Source organism: Thamnophis sirtalis, unplaced genomic scaffold, assembly GCF_051295495.1.
Source record: "Thamnophis sirtalis isolate CommonGarterSnake01/CBP01778 unplaced genomic scaffold, rThaSir2_p1.2 scaffold_8, whole genome shotgun sequence".
Taxonomy (NCBI): domain Eukaryota; kingdom Metazoa; phylum Chordata; class Lepidosauria; order Squamata; family Natricidae; genus Thamnophis; species Thamnophis sirtalis.
In genome coordinates this window covers 6,705,961-6,732,788 of record NW_028261388.1, presented here as the reverse complement: position 1 = coordinate 6,732,788, position 26,828 = coordinate 6,705,961, and the positions used below count along the sequence as shown (strand labels likewise).

At 39.6% G+C, this 26,828-nt stretch overlaps 1 protein-coding gene across 1 annotated transcript; it reads right to left on the bottom strand.

Moving 5' to 3' along the window:
* Positions 1-220: 220 nt before the first annotated feature.
* Positions 221-25,416, bottom strand: PCF11 (PCF11 cleavage and polyadenylation factor subunit). The gene is made up of 16 exons (XM_014064203.2): positions 24,742-25,416; positions 19,582-19,707; positions 18,067-18,255; positions 17,622-17,831; positions 15,131-16,197; positions 14,781-14,970; positions 14,245-14,689; positions 12,365-14,088; positions 10,921-11,023; positions 9,179-9,298; positions 8,459-8,567; positions 6,899-7,082; positions 3,735-3,890; positions 2,238-2,330; positions 1,858-1,893; positions 221-1,277 (listed from the first exon to the last, which is right to left on the bottom strand). The coding sequence occupies exons 1-16, from the start codon at positions 24,997-24,999 to the stop codon at positions 1,062-1,064; spliced, it is 5,226 nt and encodes a 1,741-aa protein (XP_013919678.2). The 5' UTR covers positions 25,000-25,416; the 3' UTR covers positions 221-1,061.
* Positions 25,417-26,828: the final 1,412 nt, after the last annotated feature.

Genomic DNA, 26,828 nt, shown 5'->3' with positions numbered 1-26,828 from the left:
AGGGGCTTAAATTGTGGCAGGGATCGGACGAGACTTCGGAGGTCCCTTCGAGCCCTGATTCTATGAATAACATTCAACCAGCAAACATACAAGTGCACCCTCCCCCCCCCATCCGATTCATTTAACTTCCAAGGCCCCCAAAGTTGTAATGCGTACGTGAGTTTTAGCAAGTCGGATGTCCCCAAACCCACCCAAGAAATAAAGACTCCAAACAGGTATATATGCTTCATTCTAATTTATTACACGAAATAAATATTAACATTTCTTGGCAATCTCTTCTACTATTTAGAGCCAATAAACTCAACAAAAAAAAAAGTTTAAACCATGTTGCAAACGAGCAATCTTACATTTGTTCCTCTAAAATGAAAAAAAAAAAGGAAGGAAGGACTAAGCTTTTTGTGTACTGAGAAGTTGAAATTATGAGAATCTAGCTTGGATGTAAGGTGTGGGTAAGTAGCCAAAGGGAACTATGTTATATTTGTTATGTAAACCTACTTTTCTTTTTAAATGCCTAATGTGAACGCTTAAGAAAAGCCATTCAATGTTTGCAAAAGAACTTTCTTCAGACAGTAATTTTCTCCTTATAAATTTTACAGCAAAAGAAATCTTCCTTGTTTATGTCTGCAAGAATCCTAGTTAAGCACAAGCCTTGGGTAGGAGCGCGAGTTTGGCTGCCGTTAAAACACCCCCAAGGTTAAGTGTGGTGTTGTTGTTTAATTGGATGGTGTGCATAAACATTACACTCCGTAGATAGCAAAAATATCTTTTATTTATAATTTACAATTTTCCACAAATGAACAAAAAATGTACATTTTTTCCCCCCTTACATATACAGTCTTATTCCTGTTAAATTTGTACGCCATCTACAGAACTTCCACACGATAGACACCTGACACGGTGCAGGCAATAAGAAATTCAAATACAAAAATGTATTTATTAACCAAGTCAGTAGCTGGGGCCCTGCCCCAGGCCAACATTTTATTCATATAAAAATTATTTGCATTCGAGAGTCAGTAGGACACAGTAAGCATTTCTCTGTAATTAAAAAAAAAACCCACAGTTTAAACCGATTCAACCTTTAGAGGCTCTGTTTTAATTTCAGCAGATTCAGGTATATTCCCCTCCGTGCAATCCGTAGCTTTTTCTTCTGGTTCTTCTTTGACTTTGGGGCTGTTACAGGAGTCCTGTCCCTCTTGTTTGACAATATTCAACATAATATTTAGTGGGTTCTCCACAGGAGTCTTGCTTGGAGATGGGGTGGAATCAAATGATGAAGTCTGCAAGTCAAAATTAACGTCATATTTGGGATGAAGCTGGAAGGTTTTTGTTTTTTTTAAGGTGATAAAACAAAATAAAGCAAAACGGTGCTTTCACTACCTGGGCAGAATCTACCTGTTCACGAGCAGAGTAAAAGTTCTGTTAGAATACTAGGGATTTCATGCTTTCATGCAGAAAAGGAGACCTAGTCAACCATGGTTCACCAGATGGCAAGGGTTTAAAATTCATTCTTAAATCTTTGTGATTTTTAAGAATCATTTCTAAAAACCATCTTCAAAAGGTGGATCAGAGTCTCTGTATTTAGGATTTTCATAATGGGGAGTGCCTACTGTCAACCAGCTGTCTTTATGGTTAATTCAGCACACTTAACATCCAGATATGATTCATATATTCTTCAATGTCAATCAGCCCTAGATATAATCCTCAACAGCAAGAAATATTTAGTCTGACCTGGAAAATATTGCTGCCTCTTACTGCTGTAGTGAAATACGCTCAGTAAGGATTAGTGATTCAAATAACAGCTTTTGCAGTCTCAACATATAATAAGCCTGCAGAAAATGAAAGCGAATGTTTGTTTACCTTTTGATAATCTTCGTAACACGATGGATGGTAGATCTACAAAAGGAAAGGAAGCAGATCTTAGTTTACAAATATACAAAATGGCACACAAAGTATATTGCAAAAGTATTTCTCTTTCTGCAAGGGCATCTCTCTCTCTCCTATTTCTATAATAATAGGAAGTTATCGCTGTTATTCTTCCTTTGCTGATATTTCATTCCATTTGATTCAATTTTCTTTGGACCTGTGGCAAATCTCACTGAAATAGACTGATGGAAGGCAGCCAGAAGGGAATATTTTCAGGGATACCAATTCTTCAAATTTATAGAAATGACAATAGCATACCAAGCCAAAACAGACATTTTTAAGCAGACTGCGTACACGAAGAGATGCAACGTTACCTTTTCTTCTACACGAATTGCATTTTTTAAGTGCCATTCCTCCTCTTCCTCATCCCAATATTGTTCGAACTGCTCCTGGCAGATTTCACAGCTCTGAAAGCAATTAAATATAGGTATGCTTACAACGCGTCATTTATATTTTCAGATGAGTAGCAGAACAATTTCATTTTCCACCTAAGACTAGTTGGCCCGTGGCAAATGCAGAAATTTGTAGGCGGGCATTACTATCGCAACTAGACAACCTCTAACCTGTTGAGTCATTGTTTCAGATATATTTCCTTATGTAACTCATATAGCCCACACCCCCTTTTTGACTTTTACACCTTCCACACTTGTGCACACCCTTCTAGGGCAATCTGCCAAAGCCAGCTTGCCACAAGACTTACTCAAGCAAGCAACCTTTCCTGCTAGTTTCCTGCTTGTAACCGTCTCTGACAGTTTTTCCATTGCCCATGCTCCCTGCTAGCTTCCCACAAGCAAAGACTTTGCTTGTGGGAAGCTGGTAGCAAACAATGGAAAGGATTGCAACTGGCTTCTGTCAGGGAGTGCTGGAAATGACAATAAACACTACAGCTGACAGTGGCAGCGCTAAAGCGGCAGCAGAAGCACAGTGGTGCTGAAGCAGCCACAACTTTCCCAAATTTTGTCCCCAGGATGCCAGGAGTAATGCATCCTGGCATTCTGTAAATTAACCCATTTGAAGTATGTTGGTTCAGAAATGGATGCTGTATAATGCATCATGGCACTCAACTGGAGGTTACAAACAGACACCAGAGTTTTAATTTATAGATAGATACATCATTTGGGAAATCCATTGTCATCTCCTAATGCTGATCATAAAATACTGCTACCACAAAGTTCTAAAATATGAAGTCCAAAGGTAAACAGTGAACAAAAAACATTTATTTTTTAAAAAACATTTCTTATTGTAAATATTGTAAACATCTATGAATGTGGTTTTTCATAGTAGGCCTTTTTAAAAATTGTACAAATGTAAAACCCATATGGATCTATTTTTATATATTCCAAGTGCTAGTAAAATGTTAAGTCCCAAACTAGGGATTGCAGTATAATTAACGGTAAAGGTTCCCCTCACACATATGTGCTAGTCCTTCTGGAATCTAGGCGGTGGTGCTCATCTCCATTTCAAAGCCGAAGAGCCAGCGCTGTTCAAAGATTTCTCTGTGGTCATGTGACCGGCATGACTAAACTCTTGGTGGGAAGGAAACACTGTTACACTGTTACTGCCCACCTATTTTTCTACTTGCATTTTTTACATGCTTTCAAACTGCTGGGTTGGCAGAAGTTGGGACAAGTAAGGGGAACTCGCTCCATTACACGGTGTTAGGGATTCGAACCGCTGAACTGCTGACCTTTGTGATTGACAAGCTCAGCGTCTTAGCCACTGAGCCACCGCGTTCCTTAATTATATAGTATAATTATGCCGGTTTAAAAACTTCAGTGACATGAAGCCAGTTTTAACATAGCAATGCCTACCTCATCCACTCCAGCTGGGCCTGCAGGGACACTCTGAAACTCCTTCTCCTTAGCAGCTTCTTGAGTTTTTAATACAACTTCTTCATGTACTTTTTCAAAGAACTGGCTCTTTGCACGCTCCTCTAAATCCGCTATTTCTTCAAACTCGATCCAATCCTAGAGAAGAACATTGAAAAATGTTTAACTCATTTTCCAATGGTTTTAAATGGCAGCATGAGTTTATTTCTCTGTTGAATACATCTTTGTCTCTTGTTCCCGGTGACCAACAAGCACTTCATGATCCTATTTCGGCAACAGGATCAAGTTTGTGGAGTCTTTTTATCCTGGAAAAAACAGACCTCTTGACATGCTGCTCTTCAATCCATCCGAATTCTCCAGCAGTATAGGAAACGTGTGTTTGATTCAATGAGCCAAGTGGAACACGTTACACCCAGTGATGTATAGGTAATCCTTGTTTACCAACTGCTCTTCAGTGAGCATTCAAAGTTATGGCGACACTGAAAAATACGTTTTGACTGATCCTCAAAGTTGTGTTCTTGTGTTTTGGTCACTTGGCAATCAGAATACATTTATAACAACCACAACATGTTCACCAGCTACCAACAAGCTAAGTCATTTAAGGAAGCGGATAGAAACATGCCAGTTGTGGTCATGAATCATCAAGCTTAATGACCACGGGTGATTTGTTTTACGACACAACCAGAACTGATGTTGTAAGCTGGCATATGATCTTTCATTTAATGATCATGTTGCTTATCAACAGAGGTAACAGCCCTTATGTATTATTATTAAATTTGTTCGCTACCCATCTGACCAAATGCTGTTGGCAAGTGAGTCCTCGACTTACAATAGTTCATTTAGTGACTGTTCAAAGTTAGAACATCACTGAAAAAAATGACACAACCGTTGCAACATCCCCACAGTCACGTGATTAAAATTCAGACTGCTGACAACTTTCTCACATTTATAACAGTTGCAGTGTCCTGGAGTTATGTGAGCCCCTTTTGCGACCTTCTGACAAGCAAAGTCACTGGGGAAGCCAAATTCACTTAACAACTGTGTTGCTAACTACTTAACAACTGCAATGACTCACTTAACAATTGTGACAAGAGAGGTAGTAAAATGGGGCAAAACTCACTTTACAAATGTCTCGCTTAGCAACATAAATTTTGGGCTCAATTGTGATCGTAAGTTGAGGACTACCTGTAAAGTTTTAATCTTGTGTTTGATTGTCTACGGAGATTCACAGTCATCTACATCATGGTTATCCCAAAGGTGGTTTTTCAAAAGGAGACCAGACTTTGTTTTTCCTTGAAAACATTTTGCTTCTCATCCAAGAAGCTTCTTCAGTTCTGACTTGAATGGTGGAGAATGGAAGATTTATACTCCAGTCATCTGGCGATTGTGTAAGAGTGCTAATGACCAGATGACTGCAAGGAAAATAAATCTTCCATTCCCCACCATTCAATTCAGAACCGAAGAAGCTTCTTGGATGAGAAGCAAAATGTTTTCAAGGAGAAACAAGAACCAGTCTCCTTTTGAAAAACTACCTTTGGGACTTGTTTTTGAGCCTTCCCTGAATCTTCTGAAAGGGGGCAAGAGGCTAGTGACTTCAACAACACCCAACAAGCGCAACAACACCCAACAAGCGCTACACACAAGAAAACTCTACCACCAAATATCTGTAAGCAAACACAAGACCAAGGTCCATGTGGGGCACAGCATCTAGGAAAAACGCTTAGATCAGGCATGCGGGGGGTGGGTGGGATGCTTTGACTACCTAATGCCACTAAAACCTCAGCTTTCAACTTCTCAGTTTAGAATTTAACTGCTGCAGCTGCATATTCTTTTCTTCTAAACACAGTGGCAAGGCTAAACGGCATTATGTTTAGAGGCAGAGGCTGTGACAACATGTCACCAGCAGTGAGCACTTGAATGGTAGTGGTTACAAAGAGAACACACCCTGGTTTATGTGAATCAATCAAAGGGCAAAGTATGTTAAGCCTATAAACTGGATTACTATCCAAAGACCTATTAAAACAATAGCAGCAAATGATCTTAAGTGATTCAAGCAAGCATTAAACTGTCACAGAGGTTACACTATTGAAAGGCTAGCGCTAAATATTCGCTCTCCTGAGAAAGCTTAGCAGTCAAAATACTGAATTTAAGACAAATTTGAAGGATTACACAATTTACCGTAATGTTTCCCATTGGTTTCCAAAGTTATAGCCATGCAATCCATTGGAGAAAACCCAACAAAGTCTTGCATCATTTTAAAAATGATTGCAATATTAGAAATATCCCTCTTCAAACAAAGGAATTACAAAATGTTGCTTAGTAAAGTGAGATGGGCATCATGTAAATGAAAGAAATAAACTAACATCACATCTCCCTGAAAAACAGCAAATTAAAGTTTTTCAGGTTTAACAAGGACAATTAAACGACAATTATCAGCATTTATCAAATTAACAATGGAGGAAAATCTATCTCATATTATTTTTTGTTGCTGCCTAGAAGTAATTCTCAAGTAATTTTAACTTTCAGGCATGTAGTCCTCAACTTATAGCAGTTCGCTGACCATTCGAAGTCACAACGGCACTGAAAAAAGTGAGCCATAACGTTTTTTTATACTTACAATCATTGCACAGCATGCCCAGGCTCACATGTTCAAAATTCAAACATTTGATAACGGACTCGTATTAATAATGGTGGCAGTGTCCTGGGGTCATGTGATCATCTTATGTGACCTTGTAAAGCAAAGTCAATGGGGAAGCAACTTAACAAAACTGTATTACTAACTTAACAAGTGCGGTGATTCCCTTAACAACTGTGGCAAGAAAGGTCATAAAACAGGGCAAAAGTCACTTAGCAAAAGTCTCACTTAGCAACTGAACTTTTGGGCTCAATTCTGGTCATGTTGAGAACTAGGTGTATTATTATTCCCTTTTCTCTCTCTCTCTCTCCTCCCTCCCTCTCCCGAGTTGTTTTAACTGAAGAAATGATCTATGATCCCCAATTATTGTCTTAATCTGTAAGAGGCTAGAAGATTCCTTTGTGTTATACTGATTTTGATGAAACCATTATGACCTCAGTCCTTTGGAAAAGATGAACCAAGGACACGGAATAAATATTCTCTGTGCCAAACAATGTAAACAGGTGCTTACAGTTAAGCTGTAGTACCATCTTCTGTGAGTGATTTTCCTGCTAACATCCTTTTCTGTACGGTTCTGGCGATAGTGCCAATCCAAATGGTCTGCATACACATCTGTCTGGGAAGTTGTAAACCTCATTCCGCAAGAGTAACACTGAATGCCGGTGTAGAGCCTGTTTATAATGCTATCGTAACGTCTGAAAACAAGAGAGAAACGTCAAGTTAGAAAACTTAGTGTAGAAGATTTTCTATCATAGAAATATATTAGGTGTAATTTATGGAATTTATAACATGAAACACATATGGGTTATGTGTCAAATTAAGATCTGATATTATGACATTACATACTGTTGCTGTTATTATTTGATTGTTTGGCAAGTACATCTTTATATCTTAAGTTTTATTACCTTCATTCTATTGTTAAACTAAAAGAGCGTATTTTATCATGTAATTGTATCAATCCTGAAAAGAGTTGGAAGCAACCTTATTTATTTTGCTGTTTTACTTTTTAAGCTTTAAACTTTCCCTGTTGTTACGCTCCCCCACCTTTGCTCTTTTGTTATGCTTTTAAAAAAATTAGCCTTTTATTTTTGGAAATTTAATTATATTCTTTTTTAAAGAAATAGTTAGAAAACCTATTATCTGATTTGTGGCCACTACCTGAAATGGAAACTTGTGAAATCCAAACACATATTATATAGCATGGAAATATAGGCCAATTTTATTTTCAAGGTGGAAGATAGTTAAACTACAGAGGGATTTGTTTGTTAAGTGTGGCTGCATAAGTGATTGGCACAATTCTAATTGAAAACATACCAGAGATGCCAATGAATTGTGCAAATCAGACTTTAAATCTTCTGCAGATCAATCAAAAATATATGAAAAGTAATTTTATTGCATGTTTATTGGAAATTCAAAAGCTTTTAATTATGGTGTGTATTGCCCAAATATGCAGTGATGAACACACTAAGAATGACATATGCTGGAAATAAACCATATATCACAATAAATAGAAGATTAATGTTACTAAACAGAGGTTAAAAAACTGATGTATGATATCTGCTTTGAAGATAAATGTATAAGAAATGCTTAAGAGTTGGGTTATTTAGGAATTTCAGTTTATGTATATTTTTGCATGTGTATATTTATGTGCAATTTTCTAAAAACAGAACAGCTAGATAAACGTATGTATCTTAATTCATGTATGAAAGATGTTAAAAGGAATTTGTTCAGTGGCAAGAACATAAACTTTCTCTTTTATCAGGTTTTTGAGTTCACTTTTATCATTTTTCTCATCACTTTTTTGAATTCAAACTGATTATATAAAGACACCGTGTTAAAGAAATCCACTGCAAACCTTTGGACCTTTAATCTAGAATAATTAATGCATAATTGAATAGGTGTTTTCAGTATTTAAAGTAAATCTTGAATTTATATACAGCTACCACAATTTGTTTACCCCCAGGACTCAGGTGCCTGATTTTGTTTTAAAATTTTACAATTCATTTGGAATAACTTATTTAAACTACACAATTGAATATAATCCCCTCTTCATCCCATTAAATGCACATACTGTTTTAGTTCTTCTATCCCAAAATTAGTTAGGTCTGGAATATCCTCATTCTGATCTTGATCATCCTCTTCTTCCTCTGGAGGTGGTTGAGTTGAAACTTCACTGACTTCTAAATAAATGAGATGTATTTTCAAATACTGGGATATAACCTTTGCTTCCTCAATTGTAACAGTGTTAAAAAAAATTAAAGTAACTTTATCTGTAAGATCAACATTGATCTCAGGTACAGTGTTCAGGGGTAGTGATTATGATCTATTTCTTTCAATATCTAACTTTTATCTCCTGGTTTAATTTTCTTTATACATATGTACAAAAAGTTGGAAGCACAGTACACATATTTGTGCATTCGGACATATACACACTATTTTCAACTGATAGGCTTAAAAACTAAGTTCTTATACATGATAGATCCATTTTCAACTGGTCAATTTCTGCCCGGAGAAAAGAAAACCAAATTATTTCTAATGCTTCATATTGAATGGTGGCCATAAACATTCATTACTTGGTACAATAGGTTCAGAATGCCAAGAGTGAAATGGATAGTACCTACATTAAATGATAAATAGATAGATAGATAGATAGATAGATAGATAGATAGATAGATAGACAGACAGACAGACAGACAGACAGATTAGATAAATTAGACAAGATGGTCAGACAAGACAGGATATTTATTAGGATACAAAGAATATTCTATACTAATGACAAAAGGATACTTACGTGATGAAGATGAATCGGGCTGTAAAGATTTAAGGATTCCTGTAGAGAGTAGTTTTGAAAATAACTCATTCACATCAAGTTGTCCAAGGTGATTATCAGGGTAGGAAAGTGGGATGTTTCCTAGAAATGAGTGCAAATGTGAACATTTGAAAGATATTACTCTCAAAATTCAATTTAGAATTAAAATATCTTAAGTAGTTATTGTCAAAGGTTAAGCAAACAAATCATTATTAATTATCCCTTTCTCCATTTTAAATTTTGGTTCCTCATAAAAGAGCTTGAGGATCATTTTAACCACCTTCCCATTTCAATTTCTACAATGACCTTGGGTGTATTAATGCAGAAGTAGCATTTGAGAATCTATCTAACAAACCATATAGAAAACTATGATTAAAAAAATGCTGAACTAGTTTCATGTGCTCAAAAACGCTCAGAACTTATTCTTCCAAAAAGGAGGTCATCAGTAGATATGGCTTCCTTCTTTTAAAGGGGAACTTGAAAGGCTAGAATTGTATTACGTAACAATTCTAAAAATTAAACATAAAAAAATCAATATGGATGCAAAAAGCTTTATAGTCAGGGATAACAATTATATTTATTATTATCAAAGAAGACATATTAAGCTATCAAAATAGACAAAAACTTGATTATATCCCTGGTCAATGAAGTTTTTAATGTGTGTACTGTGATTTTTATAAATATATACTATACTATATTTATATTTTTCAATATATAGTTTAAAATGTAGTTTCCAGAATACCATTTTTATGCAAATTAAATTCCTCTTCTAATGTTCTGGAAACCTTAGTTTTTAAATAAATCTCCACCACAATATATTTAATCAATTCAGGCCTAATAATTAATCTATGGTAACACAAATGTATATTTTTGTTTATTAGCATTATAAACAAATGTGATTCTGGTCAGACAATAAAAATCTCTTTAAAAAACTATTTTAAAATGTAAATTTTGTGTACTAAAATCAAATGTATTAGTTATATTCTCAAGAGCGTGGGAGAAATAAGTTATAATTTTACAAATCATTTTATGGCAGACATTATTTTATTTTTAAAAGGCTTGATTCTGCTTGGTAAACATTTGAAAATTCAAATCAGATTCTATGCAGCTATTTTTAATGCTTCTTATTTCTTTCTGCCAGTTCTTAAATTCAAATTTTGCAGTCCAATGAAACTTTGAACAGCTAATATCCAGCACTCAAAGGATTCATTACTTCATTTCATGTGCCACTACTTACAAGCATTGCCTATTTATTCCTGCTTTCTTCAAGCTTCAGAATTAAGTTAAAATTCCTTTTGCTATCACAGGTCACAATACAACAAACTAGAGCAAGTTACAACTGTTCTCAGTCACTGCTGAATGTATGGGAGAGGGAGATATTATTTTATGTTGAACAATGAAAATTTCAGACTCCAAATGGGTACAGATCATATGCAGTTAGCAACTATAATTTGAACTCTGGATTTCATATTCCTTCTATCTTACGGAAGAAAATATCTGTAGATAAATATCTCATCTATAAGCAGATCATACATACCAATGTTACCTTAATGACCTTATGATACCAAACTGAATTAAATTAAAATTTCAGGCAGTTGTACCAAGCCTTACTGCTGAACACTTCTTTCAGGTTTAATATAGACAAAGTATTCCCACATTAAGTTTAGAATAAAGCAGTATTTCAGTAAAACAACTGCCCTCCCCCCAAATAAATAAATGCTAACCTGGCTGATTTTGAACAAAACCTCCAGGGTTTTGTCCATGGACTGGCAATAGTGGCTGCCCTTGATTGAAAGGCTGGCCAGAAGATACTGGCATAACAGGAACCTGTGAAAATACATAACACTGATCAAAGGGCTTTTTTTCCCCTCTCAAGGACAAAAATAAATTTCAGTCGTGTACAGAACATAAAACCATTTAAAGAAATGAAATCAGCAATATTAACAATAGCAACCTCCAAGTTTCCCGGCTTTGCGGATCAGGGGGGGGAGGGGAGAGGATGGTTCCATGTCAGTGGTGAGTGCATGTGCACATGCGCAGCTCCATTTGCGCATGCCCACCACTTCTGCGGCCAGGTTGTAAACAGGCCACGGCCCGGTAGAGGATTATGGGCCAGGGGTTGGGGACCGCTGCTTTACAGAGCCAAGAGCCAAGGTGGCGCAGTGGTTAAATGCAGCACTGCAGGCTACTGCTAGATCAGCAGGTCAGCGGTTCAAATCTCACCGGCTCAGGGTTGACTCAGCCTTCCATCCTTCCGAGGTGGGTAAAATGAGGACCCAGATTGTTGGGGGCAATATGCTGACTCTCTGTAAACCGCTTAGAGAGGCCTGAAAGGCCTATGAAGCGGTATATAAGTCTACTGCTATTGCTATTGCTATTACAGCACTCTCTGAACAGTTTACAATGTCAGCATATTGCCCCCAACCATGTTATAAATATCAAATCAAATGTTAAACATCAGTCTTAAATTCCTTTTGTGCCATCCATATAAGCTAACCACCAAAAAATTTTGCTTCGGTTTTCCCAAAAGAAGACTGATGACCATTATTTTCTTCAACTGATAAAGTCATTATTTATAATCTTTGCTTAGCCAATAATTATCTACAGTATGAAACCAGGGGATTACATTAGTTTTACTGATGTAATTTTGCAGACATGGAAAGTGCAAAAAACAGCTTAGGAATACAAATAAATATATCTTTTTCTGCTGATGAAATCATTTCAGACATTCTATGTCAGAAATTAATATTGAAGATTCAGACCTTTTCATGGCATCAATCAACTTCAATGACAATTTAGGATTCACTTCATTATACTATTTTAAGGCTTTATTGGTGTGAAGTATTTCTTAATCCCTTGCCAGTTTGGTTACTGATTAAGGCATGCGGCTAGAAACCAGGAAATTGTGAGTTATAGTCCCAGCTTGGGCGCAAAGCTGGCTGGGTGACTTTGGGCCGGTCACTCCCTCTCAGCCCTAGGACGGAAACAAGGGCAAGACACTTCCAAAATTTTGCCAAGAAAACTGCAAGGATTTGTCCAGCCAGTTACTAGTCAAAGCACCCCACCCGCCCCACAAAAATCAAATAAAAATCAATAATTTGCTGCAACTGAAGATACAGACGAGGTTTCTGAAAAAATGTACAACAGAAACACCGTTAAGATTCTTACCTGCTGTGGCGGCTGAACGTTTCCAACTGCCAAATTATTAAAATTTCTGAACTGAGGGCCCTGAAGATTCTTGTCATCATAAAAAGGTCCTGGGGCCCTGTTAATTGCATTAGGAAAGTGCTGTGCTGCAGAAACAGGTGGGCCACTGAAGTTTGGTCCTTGGGGGTTATCAAATATTTGGTCAGGTCTCTGGAACTGCAGTCCTTGTGATGCCCCATTATAAGGTGGCTGGTTGGGAGCTTCATTATAAGGGCCGGTTTGTCCATAGGGTGCTGCCTCTAATCTTGAGCCAGGATGGTTAGCTACGTTTTCAATTCTTGGGCCTTGGTGTCCGAGGAGGAGGTCATATCGTGTGGCTGGGTGTTGAGGCTCGTCAAACCGCTGAAGCATTGTGTCAAACCGAGGTTGGACCTGCTGGCCAGGTGGGCCATCGAATCGAGGTGGCGTCTGAGCAGGGCCAATTTCAAACCTTGAACCAGGTTGTACGTGCAATCCGTCCAGTCTTTGTAAAATTGATGGCTGGCCAGGCTGACCATCAAATCTTGACGGACAGCCATCAAACCTTGTCTGGTTAATAGGCCCTTCAAATCTAAGTCCACCTCCAGTCTGAACGGAAGGTGTCTCGAACCTGGGAGAAATTCCCAGCTGTCCATGTGGCCCCAGAGGCTGATTGTGAGGCCCCTCAAACCTAGAGCCAAGGGGTTGACCGTGTGGCCCTACAGGTTGCCCATGAGGGCCCTCAAATCTCAGACCACTCGCAGGCTGCCCATGTGGACCAATGGGCTGCCCATGTGGCCCGTCAAATGGCATATTACTTCCTGGTTGTCCCAGGGACCCCACCGGTTGCATATGTGGGGCTTCTAATCTTAGGCCGGATCCTTGTTGGCCATGAGGCCCTACAGGCTGTCCATGTGGCCCCTCAAATCTCATTCCACTACCTGGTGGACCATGAGGTCCTACTGACCGGTCATGGGGTCCTTCAAATCTTATGGCATTTGAAGGTTGGCCGTGAGGCCCTTCGAACCTCAATCCACCCGAAGGCTGGCCATCAAATCTGATATTATTTGATGGCTGATCATGCATGCCTTCAAACCTCATTCCAGCAGAAGACTGGCTGTGAGGCCCCTCGAACCGAATACCAGCCGTTGCATGACTGTGAGGTCCCTCGAACCTCATTCCACTCGAGGGCTGGCCATGGGTCCCTTCAAATCTCATTCCACCCACAGGTTGGCCTGAAGGCCCCTCAAATCGTAAACCTCCCCCTGGTTGTCCTATCGGACCCTCAAACCGTATAGCACTTCCTGTACTAACTTGCCCTGAGGGTCCATCAAACCTTAAGGGACCACTCCCAAGCTGTGCTGGTGGCCCATCAAACAGGTGAGAATTTTTTCCTCCAGACTGTCCTTGGGGCCCTTCAAACAGAGAAGCCGGCTGACCTAGAGATCCTTCAAACCTTAAATTGGTCTGTGCTGGTGGCCCTTCAATTCGAGGAGCTGCATTAGCTGGCCCTTCAAAATGACCCGGTTGTCCATCTCCACTGGCCCTGATGCCAGGATGTCTAGGAGAACCTTCAAAATGAGCTCTCTCCTCAATCAATGAACTGAATCTCTGCTTCCCATCAGAGACCCCAAATCGTGATCCTGAAAGGTCGGTGAACGGCTTCTCTGTATCTTCGTATCTCGCTCGCTTGAAAATGTCATTCATCCTCTGCTCTTCCCGAAGACCTTTTAAGGAAAATAAGACTACAATTACAAAGTTTATTCACCAAAACCATTACGTAAAGCTCACGCACACCTCTATTGGGGGAAAAAATGCAAACATTCGGTTATGTAGCTCAAACACGTATTGATTTTGCTTCGCTAATATAAATGCTTTTGTACCTTTCGAGGCACTTGGCTCATCGTGTCTTCTCCTGACATCATGTGGAGAGTTATCAGAGTAGGGTCTGCTCCCACCAACGGGAGAATGTCGTCTTGATCTTTCGCCAAACTGAGTGCCGCATTTGTTTTTCGTTTGGTCACATTCTATTCCAGAAAGAAATCCGTCAGGTAAGTGATAGTCTAATATTTCTTCAGCATCTATCATATTGAGTCTTGGAAACGAATGTTGAACTTGCGTTCGTTTTAGCTTAGCTTTGTGTTCATGGTATATCAAATCCGATTCAGATAACAAAGGCTTCTTTTTGGAAATCCCCTTTTCGCCTGATGTATTATCCCACTCGCATCTATGCTTCCCTTCCTGATACTGGAAAAGTTGGCGAATCTTATGGCACAGGACGAGGAATTCGTCCTGTGTTATTTCCCCAGATGTGAGACGTTCACTTGCCTGCGAGTCGAAAGAAAGAAAAAATAAAAGAGTTAATCCTCAATGCTTATAGAAAAAAAAGTAAACCAGCAAGAACAAATTCACATATTACCTTCTTAAGTATCTCTCTCTTGTTTGCCAAGGTCAGTTCTTTGGGTATTTGCAAATTAGCATCTACGCTTAATCGATGTTGCTGTTTCGGGGTGCGGGGTGAAGGAACTCCTTTATTAGTTGCCCAAGTATCCCTGTGCCTCTGATGAGGAGATTTACCAAGTCCTTGGTGCTCTTCGGTAAGTTGAGGGCTGAAAGCAATAGAAACGACATGTTATTTCGCATAACGTCTCCATCCACAGCAACTAAAAATTATCTTATATCTTTTGTTTTGCAAGGACAATTTATTTCAGCAGTAATTTTAGATTTCACTTGGTGAGAATCCATTGTGGCTCATACACATCAACTTACTTTTTATTTTCCTCCCAGCCAGATTTCCACCTTTTGCTCGATTTGGAACCTTGCCAATTCTCCAGATTTTCTTTGGGTTCTGAATTTGACTTGGAAGAATGTTGGTTCATTCCTTCTTGCGGTCGGTCTTCGTGGATTTTCTTCGGCCTCCGGGAATCTCTCACTTCCTGCTTGATATTCCTCTTGTTCGAGCTTCTGTCATCCCGTGCCCCTGACCCAAAGTCCTCTAGATGGGACTGTTTGGGCCCAGATTGTCGTGGTTTCCCGATCTTAGAGCCAGTTGGAGAGAGGCTCCTGAGCCTTCTTTTAGGGGACCTTCTTTCTCTTCGTTTTGGAGAATGTGCAGACGGTGATCGAGATCTGGGAGAACGTGACCTCTTCCTAGTGCTTGACCTTCCTGGTTTTCCACTCTGTTTCTCTGACTCGTCTGTATTGGGATCTTGCTTTTGTACAATGCCATTAATTACTTTATTTCTACCCCCAACGGATCGATGCTCCTCTTTGTCTTTCCTCTCCAGGCATCTTCTTTTCTCTTTGATGTCATCATCTTTGCCATCTGGTTTCTCCAGGAGATGCTTTTTTAACCTGGGGTCTCTCTTGTTGATTTCAGACACTCTGGGATTCTCACATTCTTGGTTCCTGGTTTCTTTAGGGTGAAGCAGCTTGTTTTGCAACGGAGAGGGTGATTTCAACTTTGCATCCATTTGATCAAACTCTTTCTTCTGCAGTTTCTCGTTCTGTTTTAATTTTTCCGGCTTTGTGGCATTTTGCTTTTCACTTTGTGGAGTTTTGCTAGTCTTCGGGTCAGGCTGGCTGACTGCATTCATCAGGAAGTCCTTCCTATGAGTCTGATCTTTCAAATGAGATGAGTGCTGACTCGTTCTGTTAAGACGAGGATCTCTATTGGGTATTTTGGCATCCTGGAGTGGGGGCAAATGGTTTTTCTCTGGTGGCAGACAAGCTGGATGGGGAGCTTTAACCGGCATGTGAGGTGGCTGCGGCACATGTTGTTTTAAAGGTCCTTGGCCCAGATTAGATCCACTTTGCTGAACACTGAGGGAAACAGCCTGAGATAAGGAGGAAGAGGGGAGGGGAAATATTTCAGACACCATTTCATTTCTCATAGCTGTTCAACAATGTGCATGTTTTTGCTTAATGAGCTACCATATTTAACAACAGTTCAAAATTATGATAGTGCTGAAAAAGAAATTTTATGAACTGGTTCTTGCATTTATGACTGCTCCAGTATCCCCATAGCCACATGATCAAAATTTAGATGTTTCGCAACTGGAAGATGTCTACAGCCATCAGAGTGATCTGTGGTCACACAATCTCTATTTGCACATTTCACTGCTGGCTTCTGATAAAAGCAGAGTCAATGGAGAAGCTAGCAGTAAAATTGCAAGTTGTAGTCACGTCTCACTTAATGACTACATTGATTAGCAATGGAATTGCATGTCTGGTCATTAAGTGAGGAGTTTCTGTAACACAATTTGAGCTGCATAAAGAAATTAATTTCATGTATCAACCAATTCCAGTAAAATATATATTGTAGATACCACAATAAACATAGGTTTTGGATCAATTTTCTTTTCACGCCTGTATGTATGTTAAAACCTATTAAAATGTTTTCAATATCTAGTGGTGGTAAATGATGTAAGTACAGTTGAAACCAAAACAGTGGTACCTTGGTAGTCAATTGCTTTTGAAACTCATCAAATTTGAAAGTCAATGCATTTTGATACAAAAAGTTGTCCTGTATTCATTTGTTTGGCATTCAACACACAAGCTAAAACTTGTCATTGTCGGCTACCTTGTGACACACTAGATTATTCCTTATGGGTAGAAATCTTGCTTGGTACTCATCCTACCTCCCAGAACCAAATTATAAACTCTGCAATCCAGTCATTTATGTAGCTTATGATACAATATGAACATTATTCAAAATCTCAAACCTAAGACCCATCAGCAGCACAGTATAAACCATGTTACACATTTTTTTTAATTTAGCAAGAAAAATATACCAAGATTCTGCCTTGTGTGTTTCTTTTCTAATACAATTTACATTCCTCATAGTCAGCCTCTATCATGTTAAACCCGCAGTTCAAAACTACTATTTTCATCGACAAAGTGAACATCGATGATCACATCTAAAGCACTGGGCTTCAATAATTGTGGAAGATGCTAAAATACTTAAGTGCAATTTACATATCAAGTGTGATATGTACAAGAACACTTTCGCAGTAAGCAGACATTTTATCTGTTATAAATTCTGATCTTTGTCCACCTTGTTAACATGTTGGAATGACAGTTATGATCTGTAGTTTGGTAATGATTGATCAATAGGAAAAAAATACATTTTACTTGAAGTTCTAGTAGTTTAAAGAAAAAGAAGAGTTTGCAAGGACCATGAGGCTAAACTGACTTTCTTAGGAACCCCCCAAAAAATCCATTCCTGAAACATCAGCGTTACCATAGTCATCTTACTCACCAGCTGTGCTTTTGTCTGTTCTAATTCAAGTTCCAATTTCTTCTGTTGAAGTTCTAACAACTGTTTTTGTTTTGCCAGCAGCTGTTGTCTTATCAGCTGCTCTTGCGTTAAATTCTTTTGTATTTCAGGAACAATTGGAGTGGAGGACACAGCAGAACAGGACACAGGAAGAGAACAGACAGTAGAGCTAGGTGCCGCAGGTTCCTCAGGCTACCGAGAAAATGGTAATAAAATACATAATTCTTACTTATGAAGAAGGAAAATAACCGACCATTATTCAGTTTTGTAATTTCGTTTATTTATACGAATAAATCAGAATGTGTATTTGGGCATATCATACAATATAAAAAAGGGCAGTGATAGTTCTTTGCCTTAACTGTTAAATATTAATTCATGGTGTGCAAAAGTCAAACCATAGTTAAAAACATTAGTTTCAGCAACTTACCGATTTACTTAAAAACTTAGGATTCACGTGGATGCTAGAAGTATTCACATTAGGGGGTAACGGCTTAACAGGCCAAGCAGGGTCAACTGAATTCACCCGAACATCGAGAGCATAGAGAATCTTCAGAGGGAAAATTTCATCCCACGTGGAACGCAATTTAAATAAACTTTTCCTAGTATTTTCATCCACCTAAGAACAATAGAACAATTCTATGGCTTGTTAAGTCCATATAACATGTTATCCATCTTTCTAAAATTCAAGATCACGCAAGTGTTCTAATTTATACCCTATTCGTTTGTGTTTGCAAGTTCCAGTGAAAAGTGGAGAATTCAAGTGGGCACAACTGAAACAAGTACTGCACTCTGCTGATGTGCTAATTTGCAGACAGTACAATAAAGATTTCAGCAGTCAAGTGTCTCTTTCATCTTCCACGTAAGACTTATAGTGGTATAGCAGTTACATCTTATTTTTAGAATGTTTCCACTACCAACTGGAACTAGACAGCTCACGAGCGAGTTCTCAGCATTATTGGATAAAATCTTATTTGTATTATTAAAGTATATTCCAGCAATATAACAAAAAACAGGCACATTCATCAATTCCTTAGGTTTTTTTCAGGATGTCGAGTCCCCATTATCCAGAGGCAGCATGTCCACTGCTGAGTTTGCATGAAGGAAATTGTTGTTTGAAGAGCGCCAGGTTGAAGAGGCTGCACTGTTCCACTTAAGGCAAAACTTTTTTGTATGTCAATATGCAAAACAAAAAAACAAAAACCCAGCTCTGAAAAGCTCAGTAAAAAAGTGAAATATTTTCCATTGCCTAAATCTTTATACGGTCACACAGAAATATGACTGCTGTTATTCTGAAAGTCAGCAGAGCAAAATTAAACTGATTTAAGATTAAACTCATTTAATGTTTGAGCAACTCAAAAATTTTAGCCTCTTTCAACCAAACCATACTGAAATGGAAAATGTTGTTTCAATTTCCTTTAACATTCACAGCAATGTACATTTGTAAAGGAAAATTCTGCCTTTGGTAAGTTATCTTTAAAATTTATCAAGCAAACTAATAAAAAAATACTGTCCATGGTCAATTGTTATAAATTAGGTCAGGTATGAAAAATTAAAATGGCTTGAGATTGGAGAGAAAAGTTGATCAAAATAAGACTTTATATATAGATCCTGCTAAGCAGGCTCAAAATAAATAAAACTCTAAATTATTGTATAATTAACACAAACAAGAGGATGCATATAGTTGGTTACTCATTCTTCTGTGAAACTAAAAAGACATAAAAAAACTAATGAGCTGCATTTTACTGTCCCTTCTACTGAGTGATTCACAAAAAGCCTAACACATGATATGATTGCATTTAGTTGTTCTCTCATGCAAATTTTCTTACAGAGGATACATCCCTTATGTTCCACCCTTAAAACTGCAAAAAAACAAGACAATGTGCCATGTCTTTATTTATGCAACAGCAATTTTAAAGCTTTAGAGAAACACATTTATGTATACCTTTTCAAACACATTAACAAATGTTGAAACTAGGTTTTTAGTAAATGCAGCAAGATATTCTCGTCCAACATTCTTGACAATGGAGTCCATTAGGTACATAACAGGAAGTTTCTCATTAGAAGGAGCCTGGAGTAATAAGAAGAAAACTGAGACGTTTAGTTGTAACAAAATAAAATTAAAATATTTCTAAATGAAGGAATTACCAACCCCAAATCACCATACCTCTGGTAGGTAACAAATCCGAACCAAAGTAAAATACAATTTACCAATTTTAGAACTAGCTATTAGAAGAATCAGTAGATACCAGTGCAACTATTATTTGGTAGGTCGGGTTTTTTTTTTAAGGGGATTGAGAGTGGCAGAAAGTACTGGCCCATGATGCAAAATTAACTACTGGGGGTCTTTATATAAGCCACTTCGCATTCTATTAGACTAAACTTTGAGGGAACACACAGTAGTTTCTGTTGGGATCTCTATAAAATGGGACATGGATCAATTAACTAGATCTCATAAAATGAAGGGGAGAATTCTCAGTGGACAGAAAGTTGAATACCAGTGTTGTTAGGTGAGCCACGCTTCACTTGCTGTCATCCAAAGGCAAGCAATACCAATTCTAGACAGTTGAAGGAACGGCAGTCAGACACTCTCAAAATTATATGCAAGCCATATAGCTGGAACCGAAAAAATATAAATCCACAATGGAGTTATGTTGTTGAACTTATAAATAACTGGAACCAAAGACTGGCACAGAAGACAATCTTCAATGTCTGGTCACTCCTCAATGGCCAAGGAGTCAAGATGGATTTTTTCCCCCTCTGTACATAAGGCACGCCCGGAGTTCATGTAGTACGAACTGTTGTTGAAAATGAATTTCCAAAGAAAGTGGAAGCCTTCGTTTCAAAATGAGTGTTAATGTCTCATCCACATTAAGGGCCACAAACTTCCAAAAAGTATCAGCATGTATAAACTTGTTGAGGGCAATTGCTTCTCACACACATTGACTTTTTACACAGGAATAGTTTAATTCCCATTTAACACCCATCAATTCTCAAAATTTGCAGGCAGTGTAACATTCCACTGCTCAAATATGTTTGGCTGTCCTTGGAGCAAGAGTCTTTTTCTTGTAACTAGTGTCTTTCCCTTTAATATAGTTCAAATTGTGAAGATATTTATAGAAAATGCAAACGCATAGGCAGTTTTCAAATTTTGAAAAATCTAAACCACATCTTATCTTCTTCACTTTCAAATGTGTAGGGTTTTTTTCCCTCAAAACAAGTTATTCAAACCCTTACATAAAACTTTTGTTTGAAATCTGCTCAAGAGGGAAGGAGATCAGCAACTCTTTAACCACAAACACACAGGGCTTTTATAGACAGCATTTAAGGAAAAGATAAATGTAGAGAAAGGAATGCCCAAACAGGTAAGGCATGAATATCAGTACTGGTCAATTATCAATTCCCTAATAGTTGGACTTGAAAATAATTTATTAGGTGCAATCTGCAAACTGCTAAGATTGAATTTGGATTGTTACAACAGAGCTTGCAAAGTATTAAGCCTCTTGAACACTTCAGTACTCTGCTCTTAAACCCCATCTGCAGACTGTGAAGGATAGCTGTCAAAAATATAGCTAGCCTTTAAAATCTTATTCCCAAAAAAGTGTGTGCACTTCCCTTTTAAGCAATACAAATATTTCAAGGGTTAGAAAAGGTCCTATTGTATTCACAAAGCTGTGAAAACTATGTGTGAAATTATGAAACAAAGAGGCAAATATTTCCTAGAATCAGTTTTAAATATTGGAAAGCAATCCTAACTTTAAATGAGTGGAATGCCACGTTCTGAGAACCAGGATTTACAATTGCAATAGTTAATTCATGAACAGAAACGCATTGTGAAATACTGGAAACCCCAAGTCAGATTTTCAAGAAGTCGTGGAAGATGAGAAAGTCATCTCAAAATCACCAAGAAAGTGGAGATAAAATTTAAAAAGCTTATTTTTAGAAAAACCATGTCCAGAGTTCTCAACAGAATGCTTGGTGCACTCCTTCAAACCAGATGAATTGGGTGTTGCATATATGTGGATCTGTGTTTTTCTTAATATTTTCCTAAAAATTTAATTTTCCTCGAGACTTTTTTTCCTGTAAACCACACCACAGAAAAGTTAACACTTTTATAACAGATTCTGCACTACACCCGGTAAATAAAAAGACAAATACATATTTTATATATTTTATTTACATTTTTAATACCACACACATTTCAAAATCATTTATTAAAAAGGTAGGCAAACCACTCTGCATTACACTAAATAGAAATTGTCTCCAGACAATATTTTCTTTCAAAAGTGGTTTTCAGAGAACTCAAATCTCGTTTCATCCTGGTGGCTAAAGACAGCTATGCAAATCCAATTAGAAATACAGGTTTTAGGTATTTTTAAATACACTCAAGGGGATATCTATGTAACCACCCCCCATTAACCCCAAAAGCCAAATAACAGAACTGGAATTTATGTGTTATGAACTTCTGGAGAGATCAAAAACATTAAAAATAAGTAGGGAATATTTCTAGAGAGCTGAAACTAACCAATATGCACTGTAAACAATCGCCCTTTATCCTGTGTTTCCATTTTACTATAACTTAATATCCCAGATTAAAAAACCCCAACATACTGGCAGAAGCTGAGGAAAATGGGCAAGGAAGAAGAAACAGCAAGAGAACAGAAATGTTTAATTATAATGGTGATGTGCTACCCTTATGCTACTTAAATGACTAATATACTCCAGGAAAAAAGATACTGCACCATAAGGGTGGCATTTATCAGAAAACTTCTGAGCCTACATGAACCCTAGACTTTCTTTTTGCATCATATGCTTCTCGGGCGCCATGTTGGGATTAAACAGGCTGCTGTGGCTCCCGCAGGCACAGCTGAACATTTCTTTCCATGCCTTAATGAACGTGCTGCTCTAACAAGGAATGGATCATGCATACACAGACCCTTAGCCTGTCATGCATCTGCTACTAAAAACATTCTGGGAGCATAAAGATCCTCCTTCGCCTATAATTTATTCTACAGAAAATAATGAAATCCAACTTCTCTTAACCAAACTCCCTTTTTGGGTCTTACGTATTAAGGCTAGTTGTCCCTGAAATGATTTTATCCTTTTAAAAACATGTAGCTAAGCTAATTAGATATACGTAGGCTAGGAGACTTAAAACGGCATGTTTCAAGCACAGTAACTGCTGCATAGACTCAGCTAGGCGGCCATGTTGTATATGGAATTTATGCAAGCTTAAAAATCCCTCACAAAATTCGGGGGGGGGGGATCAGTCCCTTTCCTGAACTGGGCAGATTTACTCACCATGCTCACCCCTTAATCTAATTGTTAAGGGGGGGGAAGGGTTCCTGCCAACTATGGCCTAGTCTCATTTTCCACCTTAACCTTTCCTCATGCTGCCATTCTCCATTTCTTTTCCTCTTCCACAACATTGTTCTGTCAAACCTGGTTCCTACCTTTGTTTTTAACAAAATAACTTTTTTAAAAAAAAAATCCGTTGCCTTTACCTCGCTATTATCTAAATTGTATTTCATAGTTATCTGAAAGGAAGCAGTTAGGATGGGTTTATCTGTCCCTGACACTGCTGCACTGCCATGTGTGAGGGTGTATGGCAGCTCTAGATTCTTCCCCCCAGCTGTTCTCAGATCATCAGCATGCCCCCCACTTATTCTTGACCATCTACAGTGCTCCTGATTACACTCCAGACACCACCACCACCACTTCCATCCATGTCTGTCTGAAAAATATACTATCTATATGACATGGGGGCCCACTCTTTCTCAATAACTTGACCTACTTTTCTTTTCCAGATATGGCTGGGAAAATGTTTTGCTTGCATTGAAGGCAATTCTGAGCTTTCTGAGGAAAGAAACCCAAGGAAGGAGGTTCAGAGGCTGCCTGCCTGGGTTGTGTGTGCCTCCCCATGTGACATTCCTAACAAAACTATTCATTTCCCCTTTCAACTGTTTAGGGCTTCCTCTTTTCTACCCCTCCTCTGCTTAACAGCAACAGGCCTTAGACTTATATATCGCTTCACAGCCCTCTCTGAGGGCTTCTACCATGTCAGCATCTCATCCTCAACAATCTGGGTCCTCGTTTTACCCACCTCGGGAAGATGGAAGGCCGAGTCAATCCTAACTAGGTCCCCTCCTTCCAAAATATAGGTAGTCCTCCGACTTACAACCAACGTTCCTGTTGCTAAGCAAGACATTCATTAAGTGACTTTTTGCCCCATTTCACGACCTTTCTTGCCACCGTTGTCAAGTGAATCGCTGAGGTTGATAAATTAGTTAACCCGGTTAAGTCAAACTGGCTTCCCCCCAACTGACCCAGGACGCTGTGATAAACCAGTTGCCGAGCGTGTCCCAAATGGTGGCTGTGTGACCACATGGGGATGCTGCAACAGCCGTTTTTTTCTCCCTGCCCCCCTCGTCCGCACTGTTGTCACCTTGAAGAATCACTAAATGAAGTGCTGTAAGTCAAGGACTACCTGTACAACTCTCTTTTGGGGGTACCTAGTGGGCTCTATCCTAAGACAGTAGTTCCCAATATGGGAACCACAGGGGGCCAAATTTGAACCTTGTTTAAATTTAATGGCCTTTTAGGCTTCCTCTGCATAAGTAGACTTCACTTTTTGAGTAAAGAAAGAACTATATTTCATTTGGGGTGGGTGGGATCAGGATACTTAGGTGTGGCATGGTCAAAGAAAGGACTAAACGAGGTGTTGTAAGTCGAGGACTACCTGTACCACTCTCTTTTGGGGCTACCTCAATCCTAAAGCCTCAATCCTGGCCTCTGCCTGGCCCTTCCCCAACATACCCTCCCCCCCCAGCCAGCTATTTCTTCTCCCTTTTTGAAGTGTGACCTTTTCTCTGAATCCCACACTCACACCTAGGCGGGGGCCCGTCTGTCCGTCCCCCCCACTAATCCTATGGCTCAAAAAAACTACACGTGGTTGGGGGAGGATAGAGAAAAGGGGGGTTGGGAGAGAGGAGAAAGACCTGCTGCCCTAGAGATAGGAAGAGGAGAGAGGCTGGGGATTGGGTATTTGGGGGAGGGGGGAGTTTAAATAGAGAGAGCGTATTCGGCGTAGAGTATTTATAAAAACCTTGGCGATTTGCGCCTCGATCAGCGAGACGATGTCCTTGGCGAAGGGCACGTTCTCCTCGGCCAGGATGGTCAGCATGTTGATGTGCGGCTTGCTGTTGAACGTCAGGTCTTCCAGCGACGACTGGTAGTCGCGGCAGGCGTCGTCGCTGTTGCCGCCACCACCGGTGGTGGTGGTGGAGCTGCTGCCGCCGCCGCCACCGCCAGCGGCCCCTTCGGACGACGACGCCGTCGTGGCGGCGCCGCCGCCGCCCGACATTCTTCCCACACACACACTCACACACACACAGAGAGAAAGGCCTGACAGGCCGCGGGGTACGGCCGACCGATCCCCCTCCTCTGCCGAGGAGGGCAGGTCAAAGCAAGCCTTTTTTTCCTTTAAATTTCCCTTCGCCGATGAGGAGAAGGAGGTGGTGGTGGTGGTGATAATGACCGACGCCGCCGCTGCTGATCCCACCCGGCTTCTTCTAGCTCATCCTCCGCTGTTCGTTTTTCTCCTCAGGTCGTCGTCGTCGTAACCGCCTCCTCCTTCTATTTCTCCTCAGCCGCCGCCGCCGTTGGCCTCGATCAACCGCCTTTTTTTTTTTTCCTCCCTCAGAAACGGACGCACAAAATGGCGGCGGCGACGACGACTGCGGCTCGCGAACGCCTTCTGTCCTCCGGCTTCAACCGCTGCGTCATCCGAAATGGTTCCGAAAAGGGGAGGGGCAGGGGCGGGGCGCTTGGGAAGAGCGCCTTTTGTTCGCTGGCCGCCAAGCCATTGGCTGCGCGCGGGAGGTGAGGGCAACCTCCGCTGCGCTCTGATAGGGCCATCCCGCCGTTCGTTAACTCCCACCCACCCCCATCCCAACCTGCGCGCGATCTCCTCGGAGCTTTTATTGAACGGCGCCGCTCCTCGAGGCGATTGGCCGGCTCGCCTCGGTAGGACCCGCCTTTCTTTATTTCTTCAGCCGTTGGGGTTGGCTCTTCACGAAGGTAACCCGGACTCCTTGTCGCGTGACGTTGGCGGGGAGGGGGGAAAGGGAGGAGTTGCGGTTGCCTTTCTCTTCTCCCTCCCCCTTTCCTTCGTAACGTCTTTTAAAGCGTTCAAAGACTGTCCGCGAGACCTCGCTTCCTATTGGCCCCGTTCGTTGGGCTCAACTGTTGCTATGGGAATTTACTGGTCTTTTTTGGGGCCTACCTAAAAGTCACACGGCCAGTCAGGCGGCGGCCTTGCATTACATTCTTTTTCACGCTCTCGATAGCCGCCGGAGAGTAAAAATTGCCAATAAATATTGTTAATAATCCGTCAAGCCCTGCTGTACAGCAAAAGGCTGGCATGTGTTGAGACTTTGCTGGTGCAGCTTGTAAAAATATGTAATATATATGATATATATATATATCAATTTATCTATATAGATAGATTATAGATACACAAACACATATACATACGCACACATTTTAAAAAAGAAATCCCTCAGATTTGGGCTCTTCTCCACTAGAAAGCAACCGGGGAGTGGCTTCCTTATGTTGCAGGGATTTCAATTTTTATACTGCAAACAGGCCTAAAATAGGTTTTCAAGAACTCCTGATTAGTCTTTCAGATCCTTGATGGCAGCTTAATGGGGGGAAAAAATAATCCCACTGATTTATTACATGGATGCTCTGCTCTAAGCGTGTTCATACTACCACTCTGAGAAATCCCTTGAAAATTCAGAAAAGAAACATTTTCCTCAGGGATAGCTTTTCTCCCCTATCTTCGTGGCATCTATGTAATAAAACCTCTAGGATTATCTGCTGCTAGATACCTATTTAAAATTAAGTCAAAACAAGCTCTTAATAACCTTCCAGAAGTCTACAAGGAATTATATTGGAAATGATCCATGTGACTATTATTTAATGAGGTCTAAACGAGGAGATGAATTTCTTCTATTATTATTATTATTATTATTATTATTATTATTATTATTATTATTATTATTATACTACAATTGTATCACAGCGGCCAGTTGTTTCGCCGGATTTGGCATTGGTTACTAGTCGGGCCCCACCCAGGGGCCTAGGACGTCGTAACGTATTTTCGTAATATGCGTGCAGATCCAAGCAGTG